Genomic DNA, 23,711 nt, shown 5'->3' with positions numbered 1-23,711 from the left:
CTAAAGCGTTCTTAAGTTATCATCCTGAAACCGTTTTACTGTTCCTGGTCACCATGACCTTTGACCTACTGACCCCAAAATTAATAGGGGTCATGACCATTCACCCTATCAACTTTCAGGATCCTAGGCCCAAGCAATCTTGAGTTATCATCCTGAAACCGTTTAACTGTTCCGGGTCACTGTGACCTTGAACTTTGACATACTGACCTCAAAATCAATAGGGGTCATCTGCAGGTGATCAGCAACCTTCCTATTAACTTTTATGATTCTAGGCCAAGCGTTCTTGAGTTATCATCCGGAAACGGATTGGTCTACATACAGACCGACCGACCGACAACTGCAAAACAATATACCTCTCCTTCTTCGAAGAGTGGGGGGGGGGGGGGGATAATAAAAGCAGCAAATCCTGTTTTTCAAATATTTTTTCAAAATTATTCAAAAAGAAAACTCCCAAAAGTTTAGTAACACTGTTGAAATTCGATATAAACAATAATTCAGTATCTCAATGAAATAACAAAGTCTTCGAAATCTGTCCACTATTGCTTAGTTTGTCATATCTTTCATCAAATTCTTCACCATTTTCCAACAAAACAGCACCAATTCAACTAGAATACTCCCTGTCTTCCCTTAAAATTGGCCGGTTATCACGGTCTTCCCTTAAAATTGGCCGATAATCACGATCTTCCTTTAAAATTGGCCTGTTATCACGATCTTCCCTTAAAACGGGCCTGATATCACGATCTTCTCTTAGAATTGGCCTGTTATCACGATCTTCCCTTAGAATTGGCCTGTTATCACGATCTTCCCTCAAAACTGGTCTGTTATCCCGATCTCCCCTTAGAACTGGCCTGATATCACGATCTTCTCTTAGAATTGGCCTGTTATCACGATCTTCCCTTAGAATTGGCCTGTTATCACGATCTTCCCTCAAAACTGGTCTGTTATCCCGATCTTCCCTTAGAACTGGCCTGATATCACGATCTTCTCTTAGAATTGGCCTGTTATCTTTCCTTAGAATTGGCCTGTTATCACGATCTTCCCTCAAAACTGGTCTGTTATCCCGATCTTCCCTTAGAACTGGCCTATTACCACGATTTTCCCTCAAAACTGGCCTGTTACCACGATCTTCCCTTAGAATTGGCCTGTTATCCCGATCTTCCCTCAAAATTGGCCTGTCATCACGATCTTCCCTTAAAACTGGCCTGTCATTACGATCCTCCCTTAAAATTGGCCTGTTACCTCGATCTACCCTTAAAATTGGTCTGTCATATCTCTCATCTCCATCTTTACCATATCGCTCATATTCCTTCCAGGCTCTTTTTTCCTCCTCTACATACTGATTTTCCGAGTCAGTTGTTTCATATGGATCATTGTCATAAATTTCACCACCTTCAACATCGTAATCTGGTATTTCCAACCTTTCTGTTTCTCTTTCAAAGTCGCTTTCTCTGTCTTCTATAAGAACAGCACTGTGCATATTTCTTTCACTTCTTCCATCACTTTTATACTTTTCTAAGTTTTGCAGATTTCCACTTGGACTAGGAGAATGTCGTCTTCTTTTATCATGGCTCGATTTCGAACTATTTCCATCTTGACTTTTACCACTTCTGTGCCTGAAATAAAAAATAAGACTCTTTTCTTACTTTTTTACGTGACAATGTCAATGCATTTTTTCATTTACAGTAAAAAACACCAAGTTTGCAAAATGCTCCAGTTACAGAGTGTTTAAAACATCCAGACATAGAAAAATAATTTATAATGAAAACTACCAGGAACCACAGTGAAATCATTAAACTTTGTGCGCATGAAAGTTTGTGGTTTTTGGCCAAAATTCATGGATTTCAAACATTAAAGAAAACAAGAAAATATAAGTGAAACTGATAGATGCACCCTGCAATATGATTACTGCATATTAAATCCACAAATTTAAAGCAGAATTCACTGACTGGGCACATACATAGTCCTAGTCTTTCAAAAGAAGTTTCTTTTAACTACACCAAGTAGTTGTTGAGAAAAGGAGTGCACAGAATAGTTGCATTTCCTCTTGAGAGTGAAGTTTTGCTTTTGCTAAATACCAGCCAAGGGTTGCTGAGGAGTAATCTGGACAAGGATGGCACAGCCACACTATAGTTTACTGGTGTTGAATAATAAGGGCAATAACTCAAAAAAAACTCATCTAACCAGAACATGAAGAAAATATGCCCATCTCTATTGGGATTGAAGCTTTAAACAATTTTTTGCTGAATTCCAGCCAATGGTTGCTGAGCAATAATACAGCCAAGAAATGGTACAACAGTATACCAATGTTGAATAATCTAAGGGCAATAACTCAGTGAAAAATCATACAACCAGACAATATGCCCATCTCCTTTTGAGAGTGAAGCTTCCTATGAAGTGTCAATGAATTCCAGTGTGTGGTTGCTCAGAAATACTCTGGACAAGAAATGGTACTATAGTATACTATGTTGAATAATAAAAGAGCAGTAACTCCAAATGGAACATATAGTATGCCCATCTGCTTTTGAGAGTGAACCCGTGCGAAAAAAGAACAGGAAATCCTGGGATTATCCCAGGAAGTCCCAGGACTATCCTGGGATAATGTCCTGAAAATATCTCAGGAATTCCTGGGATAGTCCTGGGACTTTTCACGCCGTTAAATGGGGATGGGACCATCCCAGGATTTTCCTATGAACAGGATAAAAACAGGACATCAGAACTATAATTTATTATATTGTCCTGTTCTCAGGAAATCCCAGGAATTCTTGAAGTCAGGATATCCCATCTTCAGGAAATCCCAGGAATTCCTGTTGTCAGGACTTTTAAGGAGAATTATCCTGTCTTCAGAAAATCCCAGGAATTCCTGAAGTCAGGAAATCTCAGGACAGTTGTCCTGTCTTCAGGAAAACCTAAAACCTTGTAAACATGATTTGAAATTCACTTTGGCGGGAAATACAGTAAAGAAACTGATTGTTAAATTTCAATACTTTTTTTTTTTTTTTTTTTTTTTTGGATTTAACGTCGCACCGACACATGATAGGTCATATGGCGACTTTCCAGCTTTGATGGTGGAGGAAGACCCCAGGTGCCCTCCGTGTTGTCATCACGAGCGCACCTGTAAAACCTTCCGTAAGCATGGGTGGTTCCTTCACATGAAGAAAAATTTCAATATACTGTTTATGAGAACAGTGAGAGTATTATGCAACGATTATCATTTCCTTATGTTAAAAAATATGTTGTTGTTAAAAAGCATACATCATGTACAAAATCTGTCATAGTAGAAATATTAATTTCTTGGCACATCATAAATCAGCTCAAATATCTGCACTCAAGGCAAAATACTACTATTTGGTCTAAAATCATGAAATTATGAGCTTCATATTGAGTAAAAATTCTATGGTTTGTTCACTAGTGAAACTGTCTTTGATCAAACATGTACAGACAACCTAAAGTGTAGTAACACATTTCTAATTATTTTAAAGAAAACTGCTTTCTATATAATATTGTTTTGTAAAATCATTAAATGAAGGAGTTCATGTATTATTTCTAAAAGTTTATGCAGAAATAATTTGCTAACTTACCAAAAATATAGAATTTATTCCTGTTATACTGACAATACCATAATCACATGTGCTTATAATGATACAGTTTCACCCAAAACATGGGTCTTCAACACCAGGATGTAATTAACTTACTAGACCATTACAATATCATGTTTCAAATTAATTACCATATTTCATTCTGTATCTTTTAGAAAAAGTCCTGTCTTTCCCTGTGAACAGGACAATTTTTCTATCAAAAGTCCTGTGTTTTAGTGTTAAAGTCCTGTCTCCAGGACTTTCTTGCAGCCTTGCTAAAAGAATCCCAGGATATACCAAGATAATCCTGGGATTTCCTGAGAACAGGAAAATATTTCTGCACGGGGAAGCTTCCTACGAAGTTTCACTAAATTCCAGCCAGTGGTTGCTGAGAAATACTCCTGCAAGAAATTGAACTATACAGGAAAGAGGTTTTAGTACAATCTTTTAGCTTACTCCTCAATCCTATCACAGAAATATATGTTTGTATAAAATGCTTATTTGGACAGAACATGTGCATCTCCTCTTGGGAGTGAAGCTTCCTATGAAGTTTGCCTAAATTCTAGCTAAAGGTTGCTGAGAAATACTCCGGACAAGATTTGCGGGAGGGACGAACATACTGATAGAGGAATGGAGAGAAGGATGAAGCAAGGATTATATGCTTCACCTTCAGGGGTCATAAAAATGGAGATTTAAATTTCATTGGGGTTTAATTTTGTGGATTGAGGCAAGCAAGAAATCAACAATTGTTAGTCCCCAATAAATATTGATTAATTTCATGGAGAACTTATTCTTGGTGGATTTCCTGTTTGCATCAATCCATAAAATTCAATCCCAACTAACATAGAAAATTCCAATTCATTTTATATCCAACAGTTGAAATCCACAAATACATATTCCCATAAAATAGCTCCCTTCATCCACCACGAAATTTCATGCCCATGAAAACAAGAGCTGTCTGATGACAGCATACTCGACTTTTCTCAGTGCTTGGCTCTAAATTAGATCTCTGCCAGTAAATACTTTATAAAGCTTTAACCAAAACAATCTAAGTTCAAAAGGGGCATAACTGTGTCAAAATTCAAATCAGAGTTATCGGGATTGTTTCTCCTGATGAAGACTTTGATAGTTAATAACTATTTTAAGTTTCAAGTCAATAGCTTTGATAGTAACAGAGACATTTGACTCTATCAAAAACATTAACCAACGGCGACACAAAAAGCGACACAGACCCTGAGGCAAGTGCAATAGGTCTACTTTTTCTTTTAAAAGTCGAGCTAATAAATGATTTCACAGTAAAACTACTGCATGTATAACTTCTATCTGTCAAGGTTAAACTTAATACATTATGTATACATTTTACATCTGACCACTTTTTAGCCAAGTAATAAACCTTGTAGATAGTATGTATGTGTGTGTGTTTGGGTTTAGCATCCTTTTCAACAATTTTCCAGTCGTATAACTGACGAAGTCTTCTTGAAGCAGTGAGCACAATGCCAATGCTGCCTCATTGGAATATATCAACGTAGACATGTGGCATTATATCAACACTGTATTGAAAAGTCCTAGAACTTTCCTCTAAATACTGAGCACAGGCAGGAGATACTAGCCAAATGTCCTCAATTTAAGCTTATTTTTCATTGCCTGGTATGTTTACCAGTGGACTCAGATCAATATTTTGAATCATCAATAACTGCATTTCGATGAAAACAGTTTGCTATTTGCCCTTACATGTTACAAGTTTCCGACATTGACCAACCTAGTTTTCCACAATGCCACAGAATCAATGAAATCAGTGTACAAGATTAACATTTGCCAATTTTTAATGATCAGTCAAAAGTGGAACCCTTAGAGTTTTCTACTTACTTTCTGAGACGGAAATTTTGTGGACAATCCAGTTTGAAAAGACCTAAACATCAAATTTAATTAAAGTTGTCATTAGATTCGTCTTGAAACATACATATTAACTCTAGAGTGTAAAATTGTTTTTTCCTTTGATTGACCTACCTAATTTTTGAGCCTGACCCAATTAAATTTTTAGGATCTATATATCCTTACCAACTTTTGCAAAAATTATAAACTGTGCACTCTATCATGTTAACAACTTAGTCTTTGATTAACTATGACTTAAGTTAATCCCCCAATTACCAATATCAATTTCCGTCCTAAATTTATGATTTCCACTACTACCAAGTTTTTCCATTTATACCGAAAATTGTCTCTGAGTATTCAAGCTTTTCTTATATTTGACATGGTGACCTGTGTTTGAGCCCTTCTAAGCATACTGTAGTTTTACTGTAAATTTGAAAATTTCTTGTTTCAACTGTGTAACCTCCTACAAGTTTAAAAATTTCCTTTGATAGATAGTGATGCTTTCACAATGATCACCAATACGTACTGCAGAATTTTTATGATGGACTATTTATTAACAATTTCTACAAATAGCCTTGATACGTCAATTTTTTACAGACGTTAACGACACGCAGAGTATAAAGGTTCACTCTGAGAATTGGCTGCTGTGCTTAAAAATAGAGACTTTTCATCTGTGATCAATGATGTGGTGGTGAGCCCAAACACACAAGTAATCCCATCAGTTCTGTTTATTAAAGTCAAAAGCTTTACTTAATTTTAAAAAAGGTATAATCATGAAACAGCAATATTCACCTTTTATAGATTAGGTATGATGTTAAAACATTTAGTGGGAAATTAATCTTCAAACAACAGAGGTAAATGAAAGCTGCCCAAGAATTATCAAAGTTTAAGTAAACAGGAACTTCTTGTGTTGAGAGTATTTCCCTTTACATATGAGCTGATGAATTAACAACATTTATTTGAAAATAACTTTTAAATGGACACTGGGTAAGTACATCTATTAAATATTTCTATTTAACATGTTTTAATAACATCAGGAAGCTTCAGAGTAAACTTGATAAAATTAAATGCTGACTCAGATCTTTTCAAATGATCATTTATTCTTCAGTGGTTCATCTCTTGTCAGTTCTACACAAACTAAATCAATAGTAAATATAAAAAGGTTTAAATTCTTTTATCATAATTACTTTCAGATAAAGTATGAGGTGTGTATATGCAGTACCTGACATATGCCAAAACACACATAGATAAAATTATGAGGCATGAGACATTTTTGGCTTCAGTGATTTACACTTTGTAGAGTGAATGGTGCTCACAGAGAAACCCTATTGATGTGTAAACTTTTGTAAGTATGTCTACAAGTACTTTACTCCAGCACAAAACTCATTGAACAGTGTTTATTGTAAGGAATGTTCTTGTAATATCTTTTTAATTAACAGTTCTAGTAAACTTCTGTCTTTAAAACAAAAGAAGTTTCTTTCATCTAAGCAATTTTTTTATTAACTTCAAGAATTTTTAAGTCTAATGTTGAATTAAGTGCTTTAATGATATCATGAAAATGATGTGAATTAACTGACAGTTTAAAAAGGAAAAATTACATAAGCTGCTCTAATGATTACATGTATATTCCTTTCTTTATTTATTTCATATCATGTTTCAAACACATGCAGTGATGGTATACACCTCTTGACTTGATGGCAAATAGTGGGAAACAGTGGCATTCTCCATGCTGGTTAGTGGAGAATGGTGGAGAAATATCCATGGCAAATAGTGGCATTTAGAGAAAAACAGTGGCATATTTTACACTGATTGCCACAACAGTTATGGTGGCAAATAGTGGAAAATTTTAGTGGCAAATGGTGAAATACGTTCCAATACTCCACTGATAGTGGCATTCAATGGAAAACAATGGCAGTTTTTACATTGATATGTGACAGTGGCAAACAGTGAAAAACTTAAATGGCAAATAGTGAAAAACGTTCCAATACTCCACTGATACTGGCATTTAATGTAAAATGGTGGAAAATTTTGACTGGCCTTTCCAACCTCTATTTTTTCAATGTTTTCCATCAGTTTCCACTGAAAGAGACTTGTTCCAATACTCCAGTGTTTTCCAATGATTTTTCAGTGGAAAATGGTGGCAAATTTACAGAAGGGGAGCAACAAGGCAGGGAGCTACTAGTACCATAATGTGGCCTCTAGAGTGTTAAGAAGCTTTTCCTTTGATTTGACCTGGTGACCTAGTTTTTAACCCCAGGAGACTAAGATTCAAATTGGATTTTGAGATCATCATGAATAACATTCTGACCAAGTTTCATGAAGATACAGTCATAAATGTGGCCTCTACAGTGTTAACAAGCTTTTCCTTTGATTTGACCCAGTGACCTAGTTTTTGACCCAACATTACCAAGATTCCAACTTGACCTAAAGATTATCAAGATTAACATTCTGACTAAGTTTCATAAAGATACAGTCATAAATGTGGCCTCTAGAGTGTTAACAAGCTTTTCTTTCGATTTGACCCGGTGACATAGTTTTTGAGCCCACATGATCCAGATTTGAAAATGACCTATAAATCATCAAGGATAACATTCTGACCAAGTTTCATTAAGATATGGTCATAAATGTCATAACTCTAGAGTGTTAACTAGTTTTTCCTTTGATTTGACCTGGTGACGTAGTTTTTGACCCTATATGACCCAGATTCAAATTGGACTTTGAGATCATGATGAGTAACACTTTGACCAATTTTCATGAAGATACATTATAAATGTGGCCTCTACAGTGTTAACAAGCTTTTCCTTTGATTTAACCTAGTGACTTAGTTTTTGTCCCCAGATGACCCAATATCAAACTCGTCCAAGACTTTATTGAGGGTTTCATTCTGACCAAGTTTCATTATGATTGAGCCGAAATTGTGACCTCTAGAGTATTAACAAGCTTTTCCTTTGATTTGACCTGGTGACCTAGGTTTTAACCCCAGACGATCCAATATTGAACTTGTCCAAGATTTTACTCGGGTAACATTCTGACAAAGTTTCATTAAGATTGGGCCAAAATTGTGACCTCTAGAGTGTTAACAAGCTTTTCCTTTGATATGACCTGGTGACCTAGCTTTTGACCCCAGATGACCCAATATCGTACTCGTCCAAGATTTTTATGAGGGTAACATTCCAACCAAGTTTCATTAAAATTAGGCCAAAATTGTGACAGTCAATTTGTTGACGACGTACGACGGACACAGGGCGATCATAAAAGCTCACCTTGAGAACTTTGTGCTCAGGTGAGCTAAAAATTGTGCCAGACTTTTGCATCTTGTGTCATATGATGTGGGTGGTGATGCTGAACAACTATTTTAGTTTGAATCAAATCCATTCAGTAATAACAGAGGTAGAGTGAAAGTGCACCAAAACTTTAACCTGTAATTCTAAGTAAAAAAGGGGTATAATTCATGAAACAATGGTGCCAGAGTTATGCACCTTGTGTCATATGATGTGGGTGATGATGCTGAACAACTATTTTAAGTTTGAATCAAATCCATTCAGAAATAACAGAGGTAGAGTGAAAGTGCACCAAAACTTTAACCTGAAATTCTAAGTAAAAAGCGGGAATAATTCATGAAAAAATGGTGCCAGAGTTATGCACCTTGTGTCATATGATGTCGGTGATGACATTGAACAACTATTTTAAGTTTGAATCAAATCCATTCAGTAATAACAGAGATAGAGTCAAAGTGCATCAAAACTTTAACCTGAAAATCTAAGTGAAAGGGGGGGGGGGGATAATTCATGAAATATTGGTGCCAGAGTTATGGGCCTATGTCAGATGATGTGGATGATGATGAGGAATAAGTATTTCAAGTCTGAATCAAATCCATCAAGTAATTACAGAGATAAGTTGAAAAAAGAGAAAGTGTAAAAAATCTTTAACCAAGGTGGGGACGCCGAAAGAAGCCGACGCCGGGGCGAGTAGGATAGCTCTCCTTATACTTCGTATAGTCAAGCTAAAACATTAGGGTATGTAGGTCGGCAATTTTTCTTTTTTTTTTTTGTTTTTGAATTTTTTTTTATTAAGGGACACTTTTCAGAAATTATTTTTGTTTCAAACAAGAGCTGTCCATAAGACAGCCAAGCTCGACTATTCGAAATATTGTCACAGAAGCAGGAAATTATTATCCAAAATGTTAAATATCAAAAGAGTTTTAAGTTCGAAAGGGGACATAATTTGACCAAAATACATATCAGAGTTATGGGACTTGATGTTATCAACTAGTTTTATAACCCCGAAGAAACATGTTAAGTTTCAATTCAATATCTGCATTAGTTTTGGCGATAGTAACTTGCATGTTAAACTTTAACCAGAATTTTCTAAGTCCAAAAGGGGGCATAATTTGCTCAAAATACATGTTAAGAGTTATGGAACTTGATCCAGTGAGGTTGGTAATTGACCTTGAAAAAGAATAAATAAGTTTCAAAGCTATATGCCTTTTGGTAATAGCTGTATGTACTTGCACGCAAAACTTTAACCAGGATTTTCTAAGTCCAAAAGGGGGCATAATTTGCCCAAAATACATGTCAGAGTTATGGGACTTGGTGCTATCAACTAGTTTTATAACCCCGAAGACACATGTGAAGTTTCAATTTAATATCTGTAGTAGTTTTGGAGATAGTTACTTGCATGTAAAACTTTAACCAGAATTTTCTAAGTCCAAAAGGGGGTATAATTTGCCCCAAATACGTGTCAGAGTTATGGAACTTGACCCAGTGAGGTAGGTAATTGACCTAGAAAAAGAAAAAATAAGTTTCAAATCTATATGCCTTTTAGTAATAGCTGTATGTACTTGCACGCAAAACTTTAACCAGAATTTTCTAAGTCCAAAAGGGGGCATAATTTGGCCAAAATACATGTCAGAGTTATGGGGCTTGACCCAGTGAGGTAGGTAATTGATCTAGAAAAAGAAAAAATAAGTTTCAAATCTATATGCCTTTTAGTAATAGCTGTATGTACTTGCACGCAAAACTTTAACCAGAATTTTCTAAGTCCAAAAGGGGGCATAATTTGGCCAAAATGAAGGTCAGAGTTATGAGACTTGGTGCTATCAACTAGTTTTATAACCCCGAAGACACATGTGAAGTTTCAATTCAATATCTGCATTAGTTTTGGAGATAGTAACTTGCATGTAAAACTTTAACCAGAATTTTCTAAGTCCAAAAGGGGGCATAATTTGCTCAAAATACATGTCAGAGTTAAGGGACTTGACCCAGTGAGGTAGGTAATTGATCTAGAAAAAGAAAAAATAAGTTTCAAATCTATATGCCTTTTAGTAATAGCTGTATGTACTTGCACGCAAAACTTTAACCAGAATTTTCTAAGTCCAAAAGGGGGCATAATTTGGCCAAAATGAAGGTCAGAGTTATGGGACTTGGTGCTATCAACTAGTTTTATAACCCCGAAGACACATGTGAAGTTTCAATTCAATATCTGCATTAGTTTTGGAGATAGTAACTTGCATGTAAAACTTTAACCAAAATTTTCTAAGTCCAAAAGGGGGCATAATTTGCTCAAAATACATGTCAGAGTTATGGGACTTGACCCAGAGAGGTTGGTAATTGACCTAGAAAAAGAATAAATAAGTTTCAAAGCTATATGCCTTTAAATGATAGCTGTATGTACTTGCATGCAAAAACTTAACCAAGGTGTGACGCCGACGCCGACGCCAGGGTGAGTAGAATAGCTAGACTATTCTTCGAATAGTCGAGCTAAAAATGAATACAAATAAGGGGCAAATGCCTTTAGAACACCAGTAAGTTGATTTCTAACATCACTGGCCATGTTCAAAGCATAAAAATTGCAGTTTTGCAACTGTTTGTTCAAAAGTTGAAAACAAGAGCTGTCACTAATGGGGACAAATGCCCCCGCAGTGCCTTGACCTTTGACCTGGTGACCTTGACCTTTGACGCGGTACCCCAAAGTCAATAGGGGTCTAGTGATCAGTAAGTACTATTAGCATGTGAAGTTTGAAGGTCCTGGGTGCAGTGGTTCGCGAGTAAATTGCCTTCATGCAAAAAGTTGAACATTGGCCCCTGTGACCTTGACCTTTGACCTGGTGACTCCAAAGTCAGTAGGGGTCGTGTACTCAATGAGTACTATCAGCACTTGAAGTTTGAAGGTCATGGGTGCAGTGGTTCGCGAGTAAAGTGCCTTCATGCAAAAAGTTAACGTTGGCCCCTGTGACCTTGACCTTTGACCCCAAAGTCAGTAGGGGTCGTGTACTCAATAAGTACTTTCAGCACATGAAGTTTGAAGGTCCTGGGTGCAGTGATCGCGAGTAAAGTGCCTTCATGCAAAAAGTTAACGTTGTGACTAACGAATGAATGAATGGACAGTGGAAAACTAATATGCCTCCCTTCGGGGGCATAAAAATATTCTCAAAGGCCATAAAAACATTTAAGGTTGGGCCAAAATTTAGGGTAGGTCTGGATACCGGAAACAAACCATTCTTCCGTAAGCCAGCAGAATTCAACGCCCCGAGTGAGGCTCAAACCCACATCGATGAGGGGCAAGTGATTTGAAGTCAGCAACCTTAACCACTCGGCCACGGAGGCCCCCCACCAAATTTGTAACCAATCAGTCTAATACAGTAATGATTAGGTACCGTAATTCTCATACTGAAGTAAATATACTTCAGACACAACACTTGGTGGCACCTATGATGATTGCATCATTGAATTTCCTTGTGCACTACTTGAGTGCATGCATGGGTAGTATAAAGTTCCTTTTAGCTTCATGAATGCGCCTAGAATCTGAGCAATTTCCGATAATTCAAGGGCCATAATTTTGAAGTGCCTGGACTGATTTTGGCTAATTATTGAACTTAGCCGAGGACTTAAGATCAAAATCATTTTATTCAAATTTGTGAAGATCAGATGAGAAATTTTTGACCAAAGAGTGCGGACAAGCTTTGTGACAGACAGGATTAAATCAATTTATCTCATCGCTCTTTTGTCTACAATGATAAAATTCCATTACCCAAGAAAGAGATATTTTGACTATCAAAAACATTTTCAACCTTTCTGACAAGTGACCAAGCAAAAGTGACTGTCAGGTCATGTGACCGCGCTGATATTTTGAATGTCATATAAGGGCAATTATTAGCAATTAGGAGTGACCTATCGCTTTTAGATTTGGACTTTCCAGACTGTTCCATTTATTAAATAATGGTTTGAAAGATAGTTGACTTATTTAAAACTATATTAAATACATTTCAAATACTGAGCAGATCGAAATTGCATTGATAGCTCAGTTGGTACAATTGAGGAATCTTGCTAGTAATTTAACTTTTGTGATTAGGAGCTATGGGTTCGAATCCCACACAGGGTGATTTGTTTTATGATTAAATTTGTTTAATTTATATTTTTCATGCTTTTTTTTATTTCATTTTATTTCTTCATTCATACAATTTCAATACATTTCAAACACACGCCCCCAATGGAGCATCCTCACACTCGCTGGCGGCGTCGGTTTCCTCCGAATCAGTGTCTTCAGCTAGTTGAATGACCAACTTGTCAAGAGCTATGTCAACCATGTTGAATAATTCACAATCAAAAATATATTTGCAAAACCTATGTTATATGCGAAAATAGCAAAATGATACAAGTAATGCAATTCAAATACATCTTTAACATTATTATCATTTTAAATGTATGTTACCAAAACATAAATGGAAAAAATATATAAAAGCTAGTCCCATTAGCTTGATGTGTTTCTGCACATTAAGTCTTTTATTTTTTAATCATAAGTTCGTTAGGCCAGGAGACAGTCCTTGTGCATCATAAATGTGTATCGATTTTAGCGGGATTTGACGTTGACGTTTAATAACGTTACGTCAGTTCCGGTTTTGTATTTCAAATGTTGTTATATTATGAGACGCCATGATGTAGAGTAATTCTCGGAATTTGTCATTTTGATAAAGGCCTTATGGCCGAAACGTTAATAAAACTGAGTGAGAACTATAGAGTCTTTCAAAAATTTGGTACCCCTTAGGGTAAATACCGTGTTGCAAAAATTTATAAGTCGAAAAAGGGGCATAATTTTGTAAAAAAGCAAAATAGAGTTATGGAACCTGTGCAATGTAAGTCAGTTTATCACAGTGAATAAGTGTGTGAAGTTTCAATCCATTCCCACAAGTGGTTATTAAGATACCAGCTTACATACAAAACCTTAACCAAATCGGGACGCGGACGCAGACGCATGGGCGAGTCCAGTAGCTCTACTATTCTATGAATAGTCGCGCTAAAAAACAAATTACATGTATTAAGATGTTTTAAGTACAAAGATGAAGTAAACAGTGAGGACATGAGTCAGATTGTGAAACACATTGTATTATGAATGTGCACTATGACAAAAAACTTCTGCCTTAGTATTGTATTACTTACTTTATATGACGCCGGCACTTCATGTGTCGCCATTTACTGATGGGCCCATTCAGGTTGACCTGACACAGTGTACATCTTTCTGAAAAATCAGTACAGAAACATTTCCTTGAAATATTATTAGATCTACCATAATCTACCATAACTTACATTAGCATTTCAAATTTTTTTTCATATGTGACCAGAGATCTACCATAACTTACATTAGCATTTCAAATTTTTTTTCATAAGTGACCAAAGATGCCATTTATTAGGACTTTCAGAAATAATCTTAATATTTCACACTTTTCCAAGAACTTCATCTGAACAATCTAAAGTTTCCTGGAAAAAAACAAAAGTGCCACACTGTCACAAAATATGCCTGTCTAAATATTTAGTTATGTATCATAAAGGTAACAAGAGCATCACCTTGCGGGTGCTCACGCTCATCTGATTTTTTTGCAAAATAAACAAGAGTGCAAGAATGTCACAATATACACCCGTCACAGCAAATTTCTTTACTCTAGCACCTGTATTTGCAAATGGAATTTTAATTTTGTGCTTGTTTAGTAATAAGTAAGTGTTTTGTTTTTCTAAGTCCACAAAAAAACTCCTTACCAGGTAGAGATACCTTAAAATACACCTAAAATTGGAAAGTAACATCTATGTTGTACCACAGAAAAGTGGTCTTGGTTTTTCCCTACGGTCAATTATAAAAAAGTTACAATATAAGTTATTTATAGTAACAACTAAGGGAAGTTAATCTTAAAAAAAAAAAAAAAAAAAAAAAAAAAAAAAAAAAAAAAAAAAAAAAAAAATTGTAAGTCCACACAAAAATCTTTACCAGGTAGAGACTGGTCAAAATACACCTCAAAATTGGATGTAGCATGCATGTTGTACTACAGAAAAGTGGTCTCGATTTTTCCCTACGACTAGTAATGAAAAAGTTACAATATAAGCTATTTATAGTAACAACAAAGGGAAGTAATTCTAAAGAAGGGAACTGCGCATGACACTTCGTCTCATGATGGTGTATAATTGTGTCAAGTTACATCAAAATCCCTCCATGCATGAAGAAGAAATGCTTCGGACAAAGTCATTCTTGTATCTGACCTTTGGCCTCTAAGTGTGACCTTGACCTTAGACCTAGGGACCTGGTTCTTGCGCATGACACTACATCTTGTGGTGGTGAACATTTGTGCCAAGTTATATCAAAATCCCTCTATGCATGAAGAAGAAATGCTCCGGACAAGGTTTTCATTCTTGTATCCTTTGACCTCTAAGTGTGACCTTGACCTTAGACCTAGAGACCTGATTTTTGCGCATGACACTCCGCCTCATGGTGGTGAACATTTGTGCCAAGTTATATCAAAATCCCTCTATGCATGAAGAAGAAATGCTCCGGACAAAGTATCCTTTGACCTCTAAGTGTAACCTTGACCTTAGACCTAGGGACCTGGTTCTTGCGCATGACACTCCTTCTCATGATGATGAACAATTGTGCCAACTTTCATCAAAATCCCTCTATGCATGAAGAAGATATGCTCCGGACAAAGTCATTCTTGAATTTGACCTTTGACCTCCAAGTGTGACCTTGACCTTAGACCTAGGGACCTGGTTTTTGCGCATGACACTCCGTCTCATGATGGTGAACAACTGTGCCAAGTTTCATCAAAATCCCTTCATGCATGTAGAAGATATGCTCCGGACAAGGTCTGTGGACGCCGCCAGCCCGCCCGCCCGCCCGCCCACCCGCCAGGGGCGTTCCCATAATACGTCCCGTTTTTCAAACGGGCGTATAAAAAGTTGTCCTACCCATGATTTTCTAAGTCCAAAAAGGGCCATAATTCTTGCAAAAAGCAGGATGGAGTTACGTTTCTTGATGTACAGAGTCAGCTTATGATGGTGAACAACAGTTGCAAGTTTCAAAGCAATAGCTTTGATAGTTTAGGAGAAAAGTTCACCTAAACAAAATACTTAACCAAGAAATCTGATATTTTCTAAGTCCAAATGGGGCCATAATTCTTGCAAAAAGCAGAACAGAGTTATGTTTCTTGAGGTACAGCGTCCGCTTATGATGGTGAAAAACTGTTGCAAGTTTTAAAGCAATAGCTTTGATAGTTTATGAGAAAAGCTGACTGAAACATAATACTCAACCAAGAAAACTGATTTTCTAAGTCCAAAAGGAGCAATAATTATTGCAAAAAGCAGGATGGAGTTAAATTTCAAAGCTATAGCTTTGCTAGTTTAAGAGAAAAAGCTGACCTAAACATAAAACTTAACCAAGAAATCTGATATTTTCTAAGTATAAAAGGGGCCATAAATCTTGCAAAAAGCTGGATGAAGTTATGTTTCTTGATGTACAGGGTCAGCTTATGATGGTGAACAAGTGTTGCAAGTTTCAAAGCAATAGCTTTGATAGTTTAGGAGAAAATTGACCTAAACTTTAAACTTAACCTAGAAATCTGATATTTTCTAAGTACAAAAGGAGAAATCTGATATTTTCTAAGTACAAAAGGGGTCATAAATCTTGCAAAAAGCAGGATGGAGTTATGTCTCTTGATGTACAGGGTCAGCTTATGATGGTGAATAAGTGTTGCAAGTTTCAAAGCAATAGCTTTGATAGTAGGAGAAAAGCTGACCTAAACGCCGACGTGGATCAAGTGATGACAATAACTCATCATTTTTTTTCTCAAAAAATCAGATGAGCTAAAAATGTGGATGTTATATGCCATGTCAACCCAAGAAGCCCAGATAGACAGAAGTTGCTCACCTGAGACCGACTTTGACCTTATTAGATCTTGCTTGTGACAAACTACTAAATTAAAAAAAAAAAAATATTTTTCTTTAAATTCTAAATTAAAAAAGACTTTAAGAAGTATTTCTATTTTTAGCTCTAATTGCCCCTAAAAGGGGCTAAGTGCCCAAATTACAACAAACTTGGGAGAGGACCATATACATGTAATGATGCCACAGACCAAATTTATTGAAGATCCATAGCTGTGCACAGTAAGAAGATGTTTAAAGGTATTTCTATTTTTGCTCTAGTGGCCCCTTAAAGGAGCCAAGTGCCTAAATTTGAACAAATTTGGGAGAGGACAATATAATGATGCTTCAGACCGAGTTTGATGAATATTCATCAATCGGTTGATGAAAAAAAAGTTAATTCAAAATATTTCTATTTTTAGCCCTAACAGCTCCTTAACCCTTTACCACACCGATATGTTTATCCCCGCATCTATCAATTACCAAACTGATACATATTGATGCGTGTCTATCGATTACCCGATAAAAACTTATATTATTGAGTGTCGGCCATTTGAACAAAAACGTCTATCCCCGTATCTCATAATCAACCGCTTTATTTTCATTCTTTTCCTAAAGAAATGTATTCAAGAAAACTTCCTACAACTGGCCGGTTAGGGGGATTTTCCTCGTTCTTCATCCATTTAACACCTAAATATTTTTAAATGTGTAAGGTCATGAAGGTCACAGGTGATATATGCAGAGTTCCCATAAACAACAATTTGCGTTTACGATGGCTTGGAATTTATGGCCTTATTTAACAGGAAGTGTTAATCAAAACAGAAGGACCGCAACTTCAAAATATTTTAGGACACCCCAAGAGTTAATTGCAGCGGAAGTCCCCCGTGGTTTACTGGCGGGTGATCATCAAAATATATGTAATATTATCTAAAAATATTTTTATCTTCAGCCCAAGTATTTCTAGGTTATGAGGTCTACATAAGATAACAATTCGTTATTTATGTAGTGTTATTCAGTATAAGTCGTTTTTTATGTAAAAACATACCGATTCCTATTCAGCAGATGAGTCTATAGACTATAAATCAAACTCTAAATTTTTTTTTAATTATATGAATTTCAATTTAAAACCAATACAAAACAGAAAGTTATGCCTAAAAATGTATTTCCCTTACTTAAACACTTTATAACTTCCAAGCACATAGATAAACTACAATGAATTTTGTATCATTGGAAAGAGAATTAAAATTACTATAATCTTTGTATTGACCAAAATAATGTCAAACTTACAGAAAACTTACAGAAAATATTAAAATAATGATAATACACTCGAAACCCGTTATAACGCTACTTGATATACCGCAGTATTCATTATAACGCGGTAGGTTCTTGGCTCCGGAATTTTCGGGAGTTAAAAAAAAAACAAACCGAGTCCGCGGATGTTATTTAATTTAATCATAACCACCATTAAAACTACATGTACCTGTGTACATTAACACCTTTGCCATGACAACTGTGACAAAAATCAATAATTGTCTGCTAGCTTACTTGTTTGCTATCGCCTTTGTTAAAGTTTGAATACATGTAGACATGTGACAATTAGGCAATCAGTACCGTGTCAAAATTAGATTGTTTGCATAACAAGCGTGTAACATTAGTCAGTCAACTATCAAACCGTGTTTGCATCAATTAAGTGGATGACATGAACATTTGAGTGAATAAAAAAGCAAAAAACAACAGGCCCAGTTTTGTAAAAAAAAAAACACAAGAGCTGTCTCCATAGGATGACACATGCCCCCGATGGCACTTTGAATGAATAGTTATGGCCAATGTTAGAGTTTAGGACCTTTGACCTACGGAGCTGGGTCTTGCGCGCGACACATCGTCTTACAGTGTCACACATTCATGCATAGTTATTTTAAAATCCATGCATGAATGACAAAGATATAGACCGGACACGCCAATCAATGCACTATCATGAAAAATGACCTTTAACGTCTAAGTGTGACCTTGACCTTTGAGTTACGGACCTGGGTCTTGTGTGTGACATATTGTCTTACTGTGGTACACATTCATGCCATGTTATTTGAAAATCCATCCATCGATGAAAAAGATATGGATCGGACATGCCCATCAATGCACTATCCTTTAACGTCTAAGTGTGACCTTGACCTTTGAGCTACGGACCTGGGTCTTGCGCGCGACACGTCGTCTTACTGTGGTTCACATTCATGCCAAGTTATTTGAAAATCCATCCATCGATGACAAAGATATGAACTAGACACGCCCATCAATGCACTATCCTTTAACGTCTAAGTGTGACCTTGACCTTTGAGCTACGGACCTGGGTCTTGCGCACGACACGTCGTCTTACTGTGGTACACATTTATGCCAAGTTATTTGAAAATCCATCCATCGATGACAAAGATATGGACCGGACACGCCCATCAATGCACTATCCTTTAATGTCTAAGTGTGACCTTGACCTTTGAGCTACGGACCTGGGTCTTGCGCGCGACACGTCGTCTTACTGTGGTACACATTCACATCAATTTATTTGAAAATCCATCCATCGATGACAAAGATATGGACCGGACACGCCCATCAATGCACTATCCTTTAATGTCTAAGTGTGACCTTGACCTTTGAGCTACGGACCTGGGTCTTGCGCGTGACACGTCGTCTTACTGTGGTACACATTCATGCCAAGTTATTTGAAAATCCATCCATCGATGACAAAGATATGGACCGGACACGAAAATTGCGGACAGACCGACAGACGGTTCAAAAACAATATGCCTCCCTTCGGGGGCATAAAAATGCAACAATTTTTCGTATTCATCACACTCGGTTCATCGGAATTAACGAAGATTCGACGCACTGAAAGCCATATTGAGAATGTTCTCCCTTTTTAATATCGTATATTAACAACGGTGATTTAACAATTTTCTATCTTATTTATCGGTTTTCTTTATGTATTAAAAATTATTTTTGTAAGACTGACAGTGTTTTTTCTCTTTTAGTTACGTACACCCCAGTCCAACTGCAGTGCATATGCATTTCTCACGACCGCGCACTCCTCACACAGCATTATATTATGTTTACTTCCGGGATACACAATTCCAACTTTCTTTTAGAATCACGACAAAATGAGAAAAAGATGACACAGCGTTATAATTCTTTTAATGTATTTTCCAGTAGCATTTAAGGTAAATAAATGTCCCGTTTGTACAATTCTTATTTCTTACTAACATAAAACAGCGTCAAAAATATGTCTAATACATTACCGGTGGGTGGGGTATTGCATATACCGTTGATACCATCAACCCGCGTTATAAATTTAACCCCGCTAGATCCGTGGGTCTCGAACCTTGGACCCCGACGACAGCGTTATAACGGGGTCCCAGTGTATTAACACAAGTGTGTGTAACCACAAAAATAATGCCAACACCTCTGTTCAGATATTGTCAGTCAGGCTTATCAGCCATATACCGATTATTATCTCTTATCAGTGTTATGTAAAGGGCGTGTTTTTTGGCTTCTGTTCTGTGTGGTAAAGGGTTAAAGGGGCCAAGTGCCCCTATTTGAGAAAAGAACTTATAATGATGCTACCAATCAAGTTTTATGAAAATCCATTAAATAGTTCTAGAGAATAAGTTGTTTAAATAAATCTGTTTTTAGCTCTAGCTTTGAACAGATTTTGGAAAGGACCGTATATTGATGCTACAGACCAAGTCTGATGAAAATCAATCAAGCGGTTCATGATAAGAAGTCGTTAAAAGATCTTTTCATTTTTAGCTCTATCGACCCCTAAAAGGAGCCAAGTGCTCCCATTTAAACAAATTTGTGAGAGGACCTTACAATGATGCTACTGACCAAATTTGATGAAGATCCATTAAGCGCTCTCTATATCAGAAAGTTGTTAAAAGGTTTTCTAATTTTAGCTCTAGTAACCTCTTAAAGAGGCAAAGTGAGCTCATCTGAACAAACTTTGGAGAACCATATAATAATGTTACAGTACAAGTTTGATGAAGATCCATCAAGTGGTTCATGAGAAGAAGTCGTTTCAAGGTATTTCAATTCATACCAAAGAATATTCCTCCCACCAATAATCGATAGCGGTCAGATTTGCTATATAGTAATAAGAAGGACACGTACACATTTTACTTAATAACAAAAGTAATGAAAAAAAGAATCCATGGGTGCAAAAATATTACCAAAGTTCAACATTTGATTCATCACATGGTATTTTTAAATGAAATTTTATCTTTATTTCTGATTCGTTCCTACATGTATGATATTTAATGCCATCATTTCGTCATTTTTTCCCTTCTATTTTCCATATAAAAGGTGTAAAAATCTCATACATGCCTTTCTTAATAGCAATTTTTTGTATAAAATCACCGATATGAAATCTTAGGTGCAAGTACTTTTCTACACTCATTGAATTTATCTTTTGATTGACATTTCTTTCATTTTTGTGAAATAAAGATTTGATTCGTTCTCAGATCTGAAGAAAAATTAACTTCAGCCGAAGTTGTTGTTTCTGTCATAGCAGATGTATTATTAATGCTGCGTGAACATGCGGTTTGTGATCCAAAGGTTAAAGAATGATGAATCAGTTAGTTATTTGTGTTTAATGTTTTATCATGTAGTTTATTAATGTATTTTATTCGCTGGTAATCATTTGTGTTAATTCACAAATTAAAAACATATGAAAATTCATTAAATTTGCAATGATATTTTGGTTAACAAAAGCTGCGTTCAATAACGCTTGATGCCCCCGGTGCATCTTGTCGATACAAAGCAACCTAAGTCCAAAACGAGGTCAAGGTCAAACTGAGGTCAGTGATTTGAAGATGAGAAGGTCACAAGGTTACATTCTGCTTAGTATCAAGTCATCTAGTAAAGGGTATTGATGCTAGACAAAACGGACCATTGTTAACCAGAGATGGCCCTACAAAGCACCTAAGTCAAAATGAGGTTCAAGGTCAACTGAGGTCGTGAATTTGAAGATGAGGATGGTCACAGTACATTGCATTAGTACCAGTCATTCTAGAAGGGGTTTTGATGCTAGATGAACGGTCCATTTTTAACTCGTAGGGGACATACAATCACTATGCTCGCATCAGTAGATGCCGGGGCAATAAAAAGAAAAATCCATTAATAATGTTGTTGTTTTCACTTATTCTGTATATTTAAATATCAGTTGCAATTATGCCATTATGACATTAATATTAAAAGAAAGTTTTACTATCGGCCTCAGATCACAAATGCAAATGGCCAACATTCCAATACAATGACAAGTAGTTTCGGCAAAGTATTCCTTGAATCACGTCACAACTTACAGGTCAACATAGCTCAGTGGTTTGCACACTGACCTTCAATCCTGAGGTCGGGTTTCGATACCGGCAGCTACTCTGGAATTTTAGAAACATTTTCAGTGTTCCCACCCAACTAAGTGTATGGTCAGGAACCAGCAATCCTTGCATGTATCAGTTGCTATACACTGGCACGTTAAAAAGGCTGTCTATGCAACGAGCAGGCTAAGTTGCGGACAAGCCTGTATCTGTTTCTGTCTCTTGTCGTGGGGTTTGTTTCACTCTGTCCTCTGGTCAGTTCGCTCTGTGTCTACTAGTAGATGATGAATTTTTCGCCCTGTGTGGCTGCATTTGAACTATGTAAAGCGCCTTTGAACGTGAAATTGATCATGAAAAGGGCGCTATATAAATCTGGTATAATAATAATAATAAAAAATAAAAACAAGTTTGTTACCGATGTTCGCCATTTTGGTAAAGGTTATAACACACTAAATAGTTTTTGTTCTTATTCTATATAAAATTGACCTATTTCCAATGGCCGCAGCACACAGCAGGACCCATTTTAAATGTGTGTAACCTACATTTTCTTGAAGAATATTGTTAGTGCTAAAGAAAAATCAAAAGAAAAGTGGGGGGTCATGTTTGATGCAAGAAAAATAATTTCAGTCAAACACACAAACTGCAAAATTAGCTAACAAATGAGACCCCAAATTATACTAGTGGTGTATGATCTAAGTTTCCATGAAAAATTTTGTCATGTTGTTATTTCATTATGAAAATGCTACCTACATGTCAATCATAGATCTGTCATGTGATTTTAGCAAAAAAATTGCAATGAAAATAAGGAAAATAGCTCTACAGAGCCAAAAAACTGAGGACTATTTGTGTTCGCGCCATTTTTCTATTTAGTGTCTGTATGCCTAAAGGGAAACTACTCCCCGCGCTTTGTTTTTGAAGGTAACGAACTTGAATTTGTAGATTATTTTTCCTATCTTGGTACTAAATATCTTATAATGGTAGGTTTGATGTTAATATTTAAAAAAGATATTGTTGATCAAGCTCGTAAAGCAATGTTTGCTGTGATTTCAAAAAGTCGCAAGCTCAACTTACCAGTTGACATGCAGCTATGTTTATTTGATACCATGGTTGCCCCTATTCTCATGTATGGGTCTGAAGTTCGGGGCTGTGAAAATATTGATATAATTGACCGTTTTCAATTAAAGTATATAAAATTAATCCTCAATCTTAAACAATCTACTCCTACTTTTATGATTATTGGGGAGCTGGGTATTTTACCCATATCTCTACAAATAAAAAGTCGTGCATTAAATTTTTGGTGTAAACTGTTGCATTCTAAATCTGATAAAATTTGTCATGTATTGTATTCCACAACTAGAAAACTATAAGATGTCCATAACTTGATATTTCCATGGCTAAAATATATTCATACTACTTTAGATAGTTTGGGTCTTACAAACTTTTGGAATAATTTTCGGTTATTAATAAAACCCGGCCCAAACCACGGAAATAGCCGATTCTGATTGTACGGAAACCACCGGAAACTTACGGACGGAAGGCTAATATAATTACGAATGGTGATACCGTCATCTTAATCAAGGCAAATTTATGTGTATTTTATTTCATTATTACAAAAGTAGAAGCAAAGTATTTAATATTGATGATACGTATGTTGGATGAAGTATTGCACTTGACATAAGAAAAGACCTAAAATAACAAGGTATTTGAATCACACTCGATCAAAGAAGTAA

At 36.1% G+C, this 23,711-nt stretch overlaps 1 protein-coding gene and 1 long non-coding RNA gene across 2 annotated transcripts; one reads left to right on the top strand and one right to left on the bottom strand.

Moving 5' to 3' along the window:
* Positions 1-407: 407 nt before the first annotated feature.
* LOC123526512 (trichohyalin-like) lies at positions 408-22,462 on the bottom strand. The gene is made up of 3 exons (XM_053523008.1): positions 22,397-22,462; positions 13,883-13,961; positions 408-1,613 (listed from the first exon to the last, which is right to left on the bottom strand). The coding sequence occupies exons 1-3, from the start codon at positions 22,407-22,409 to the stop codon at positions 602-604; spliced, it is 1,104 nt and encodes a 367-aa protein (XP_053378983.1). The 5' UTR covers positions 22,410-22,462; the 3' UTR covers positions 408-601.
* Positions 6,410-7,355, top strand: LOC123526480 (uncharacterized). The gene is made up of 3 exons (XR_008367000.1): positions 6,410-6,434; positions 6,641-6,792; positions 7,118-7,355. It is a non-coding gene; the product is annotated as an uncharacterized LOC123526480 (long non-coding RNA).
* Positions 22,463-23,711: the final 1,249 nt, after the last annotated feature.

This window comes from Mercenaria mercenaria, chromosome 14 (genome assembly GCF_021730395.1).
Source record: "Mercenaria mercenaria strain notata chromosome 14, MADL_Memer_1, whole genome shotgun sequence".
Classification (NCBI taxonomy): domain Eukaryota; kingdom Metazoa; phylum Mollusca; class Bivalvia; order Venerida; family Veneridae; genus Mercenaria; species Mercenaria mercenaria.
This window is presented reverse-complemented; position numbering and strand designations above follow the sequence as displayed.

Bases quoted from the DNA above. Each gene is read 5' to 3' on its own strand.
- LOC123526512 (XM_053523008.1), bottom strand. The intron at 1,614-13,882 runs GTAAGTAATACA...TTTTTATTTCAG, and splicing joins AAGTGCCGGCGTCATATAAA to GCACAGAAGTGGTAAAAGTC.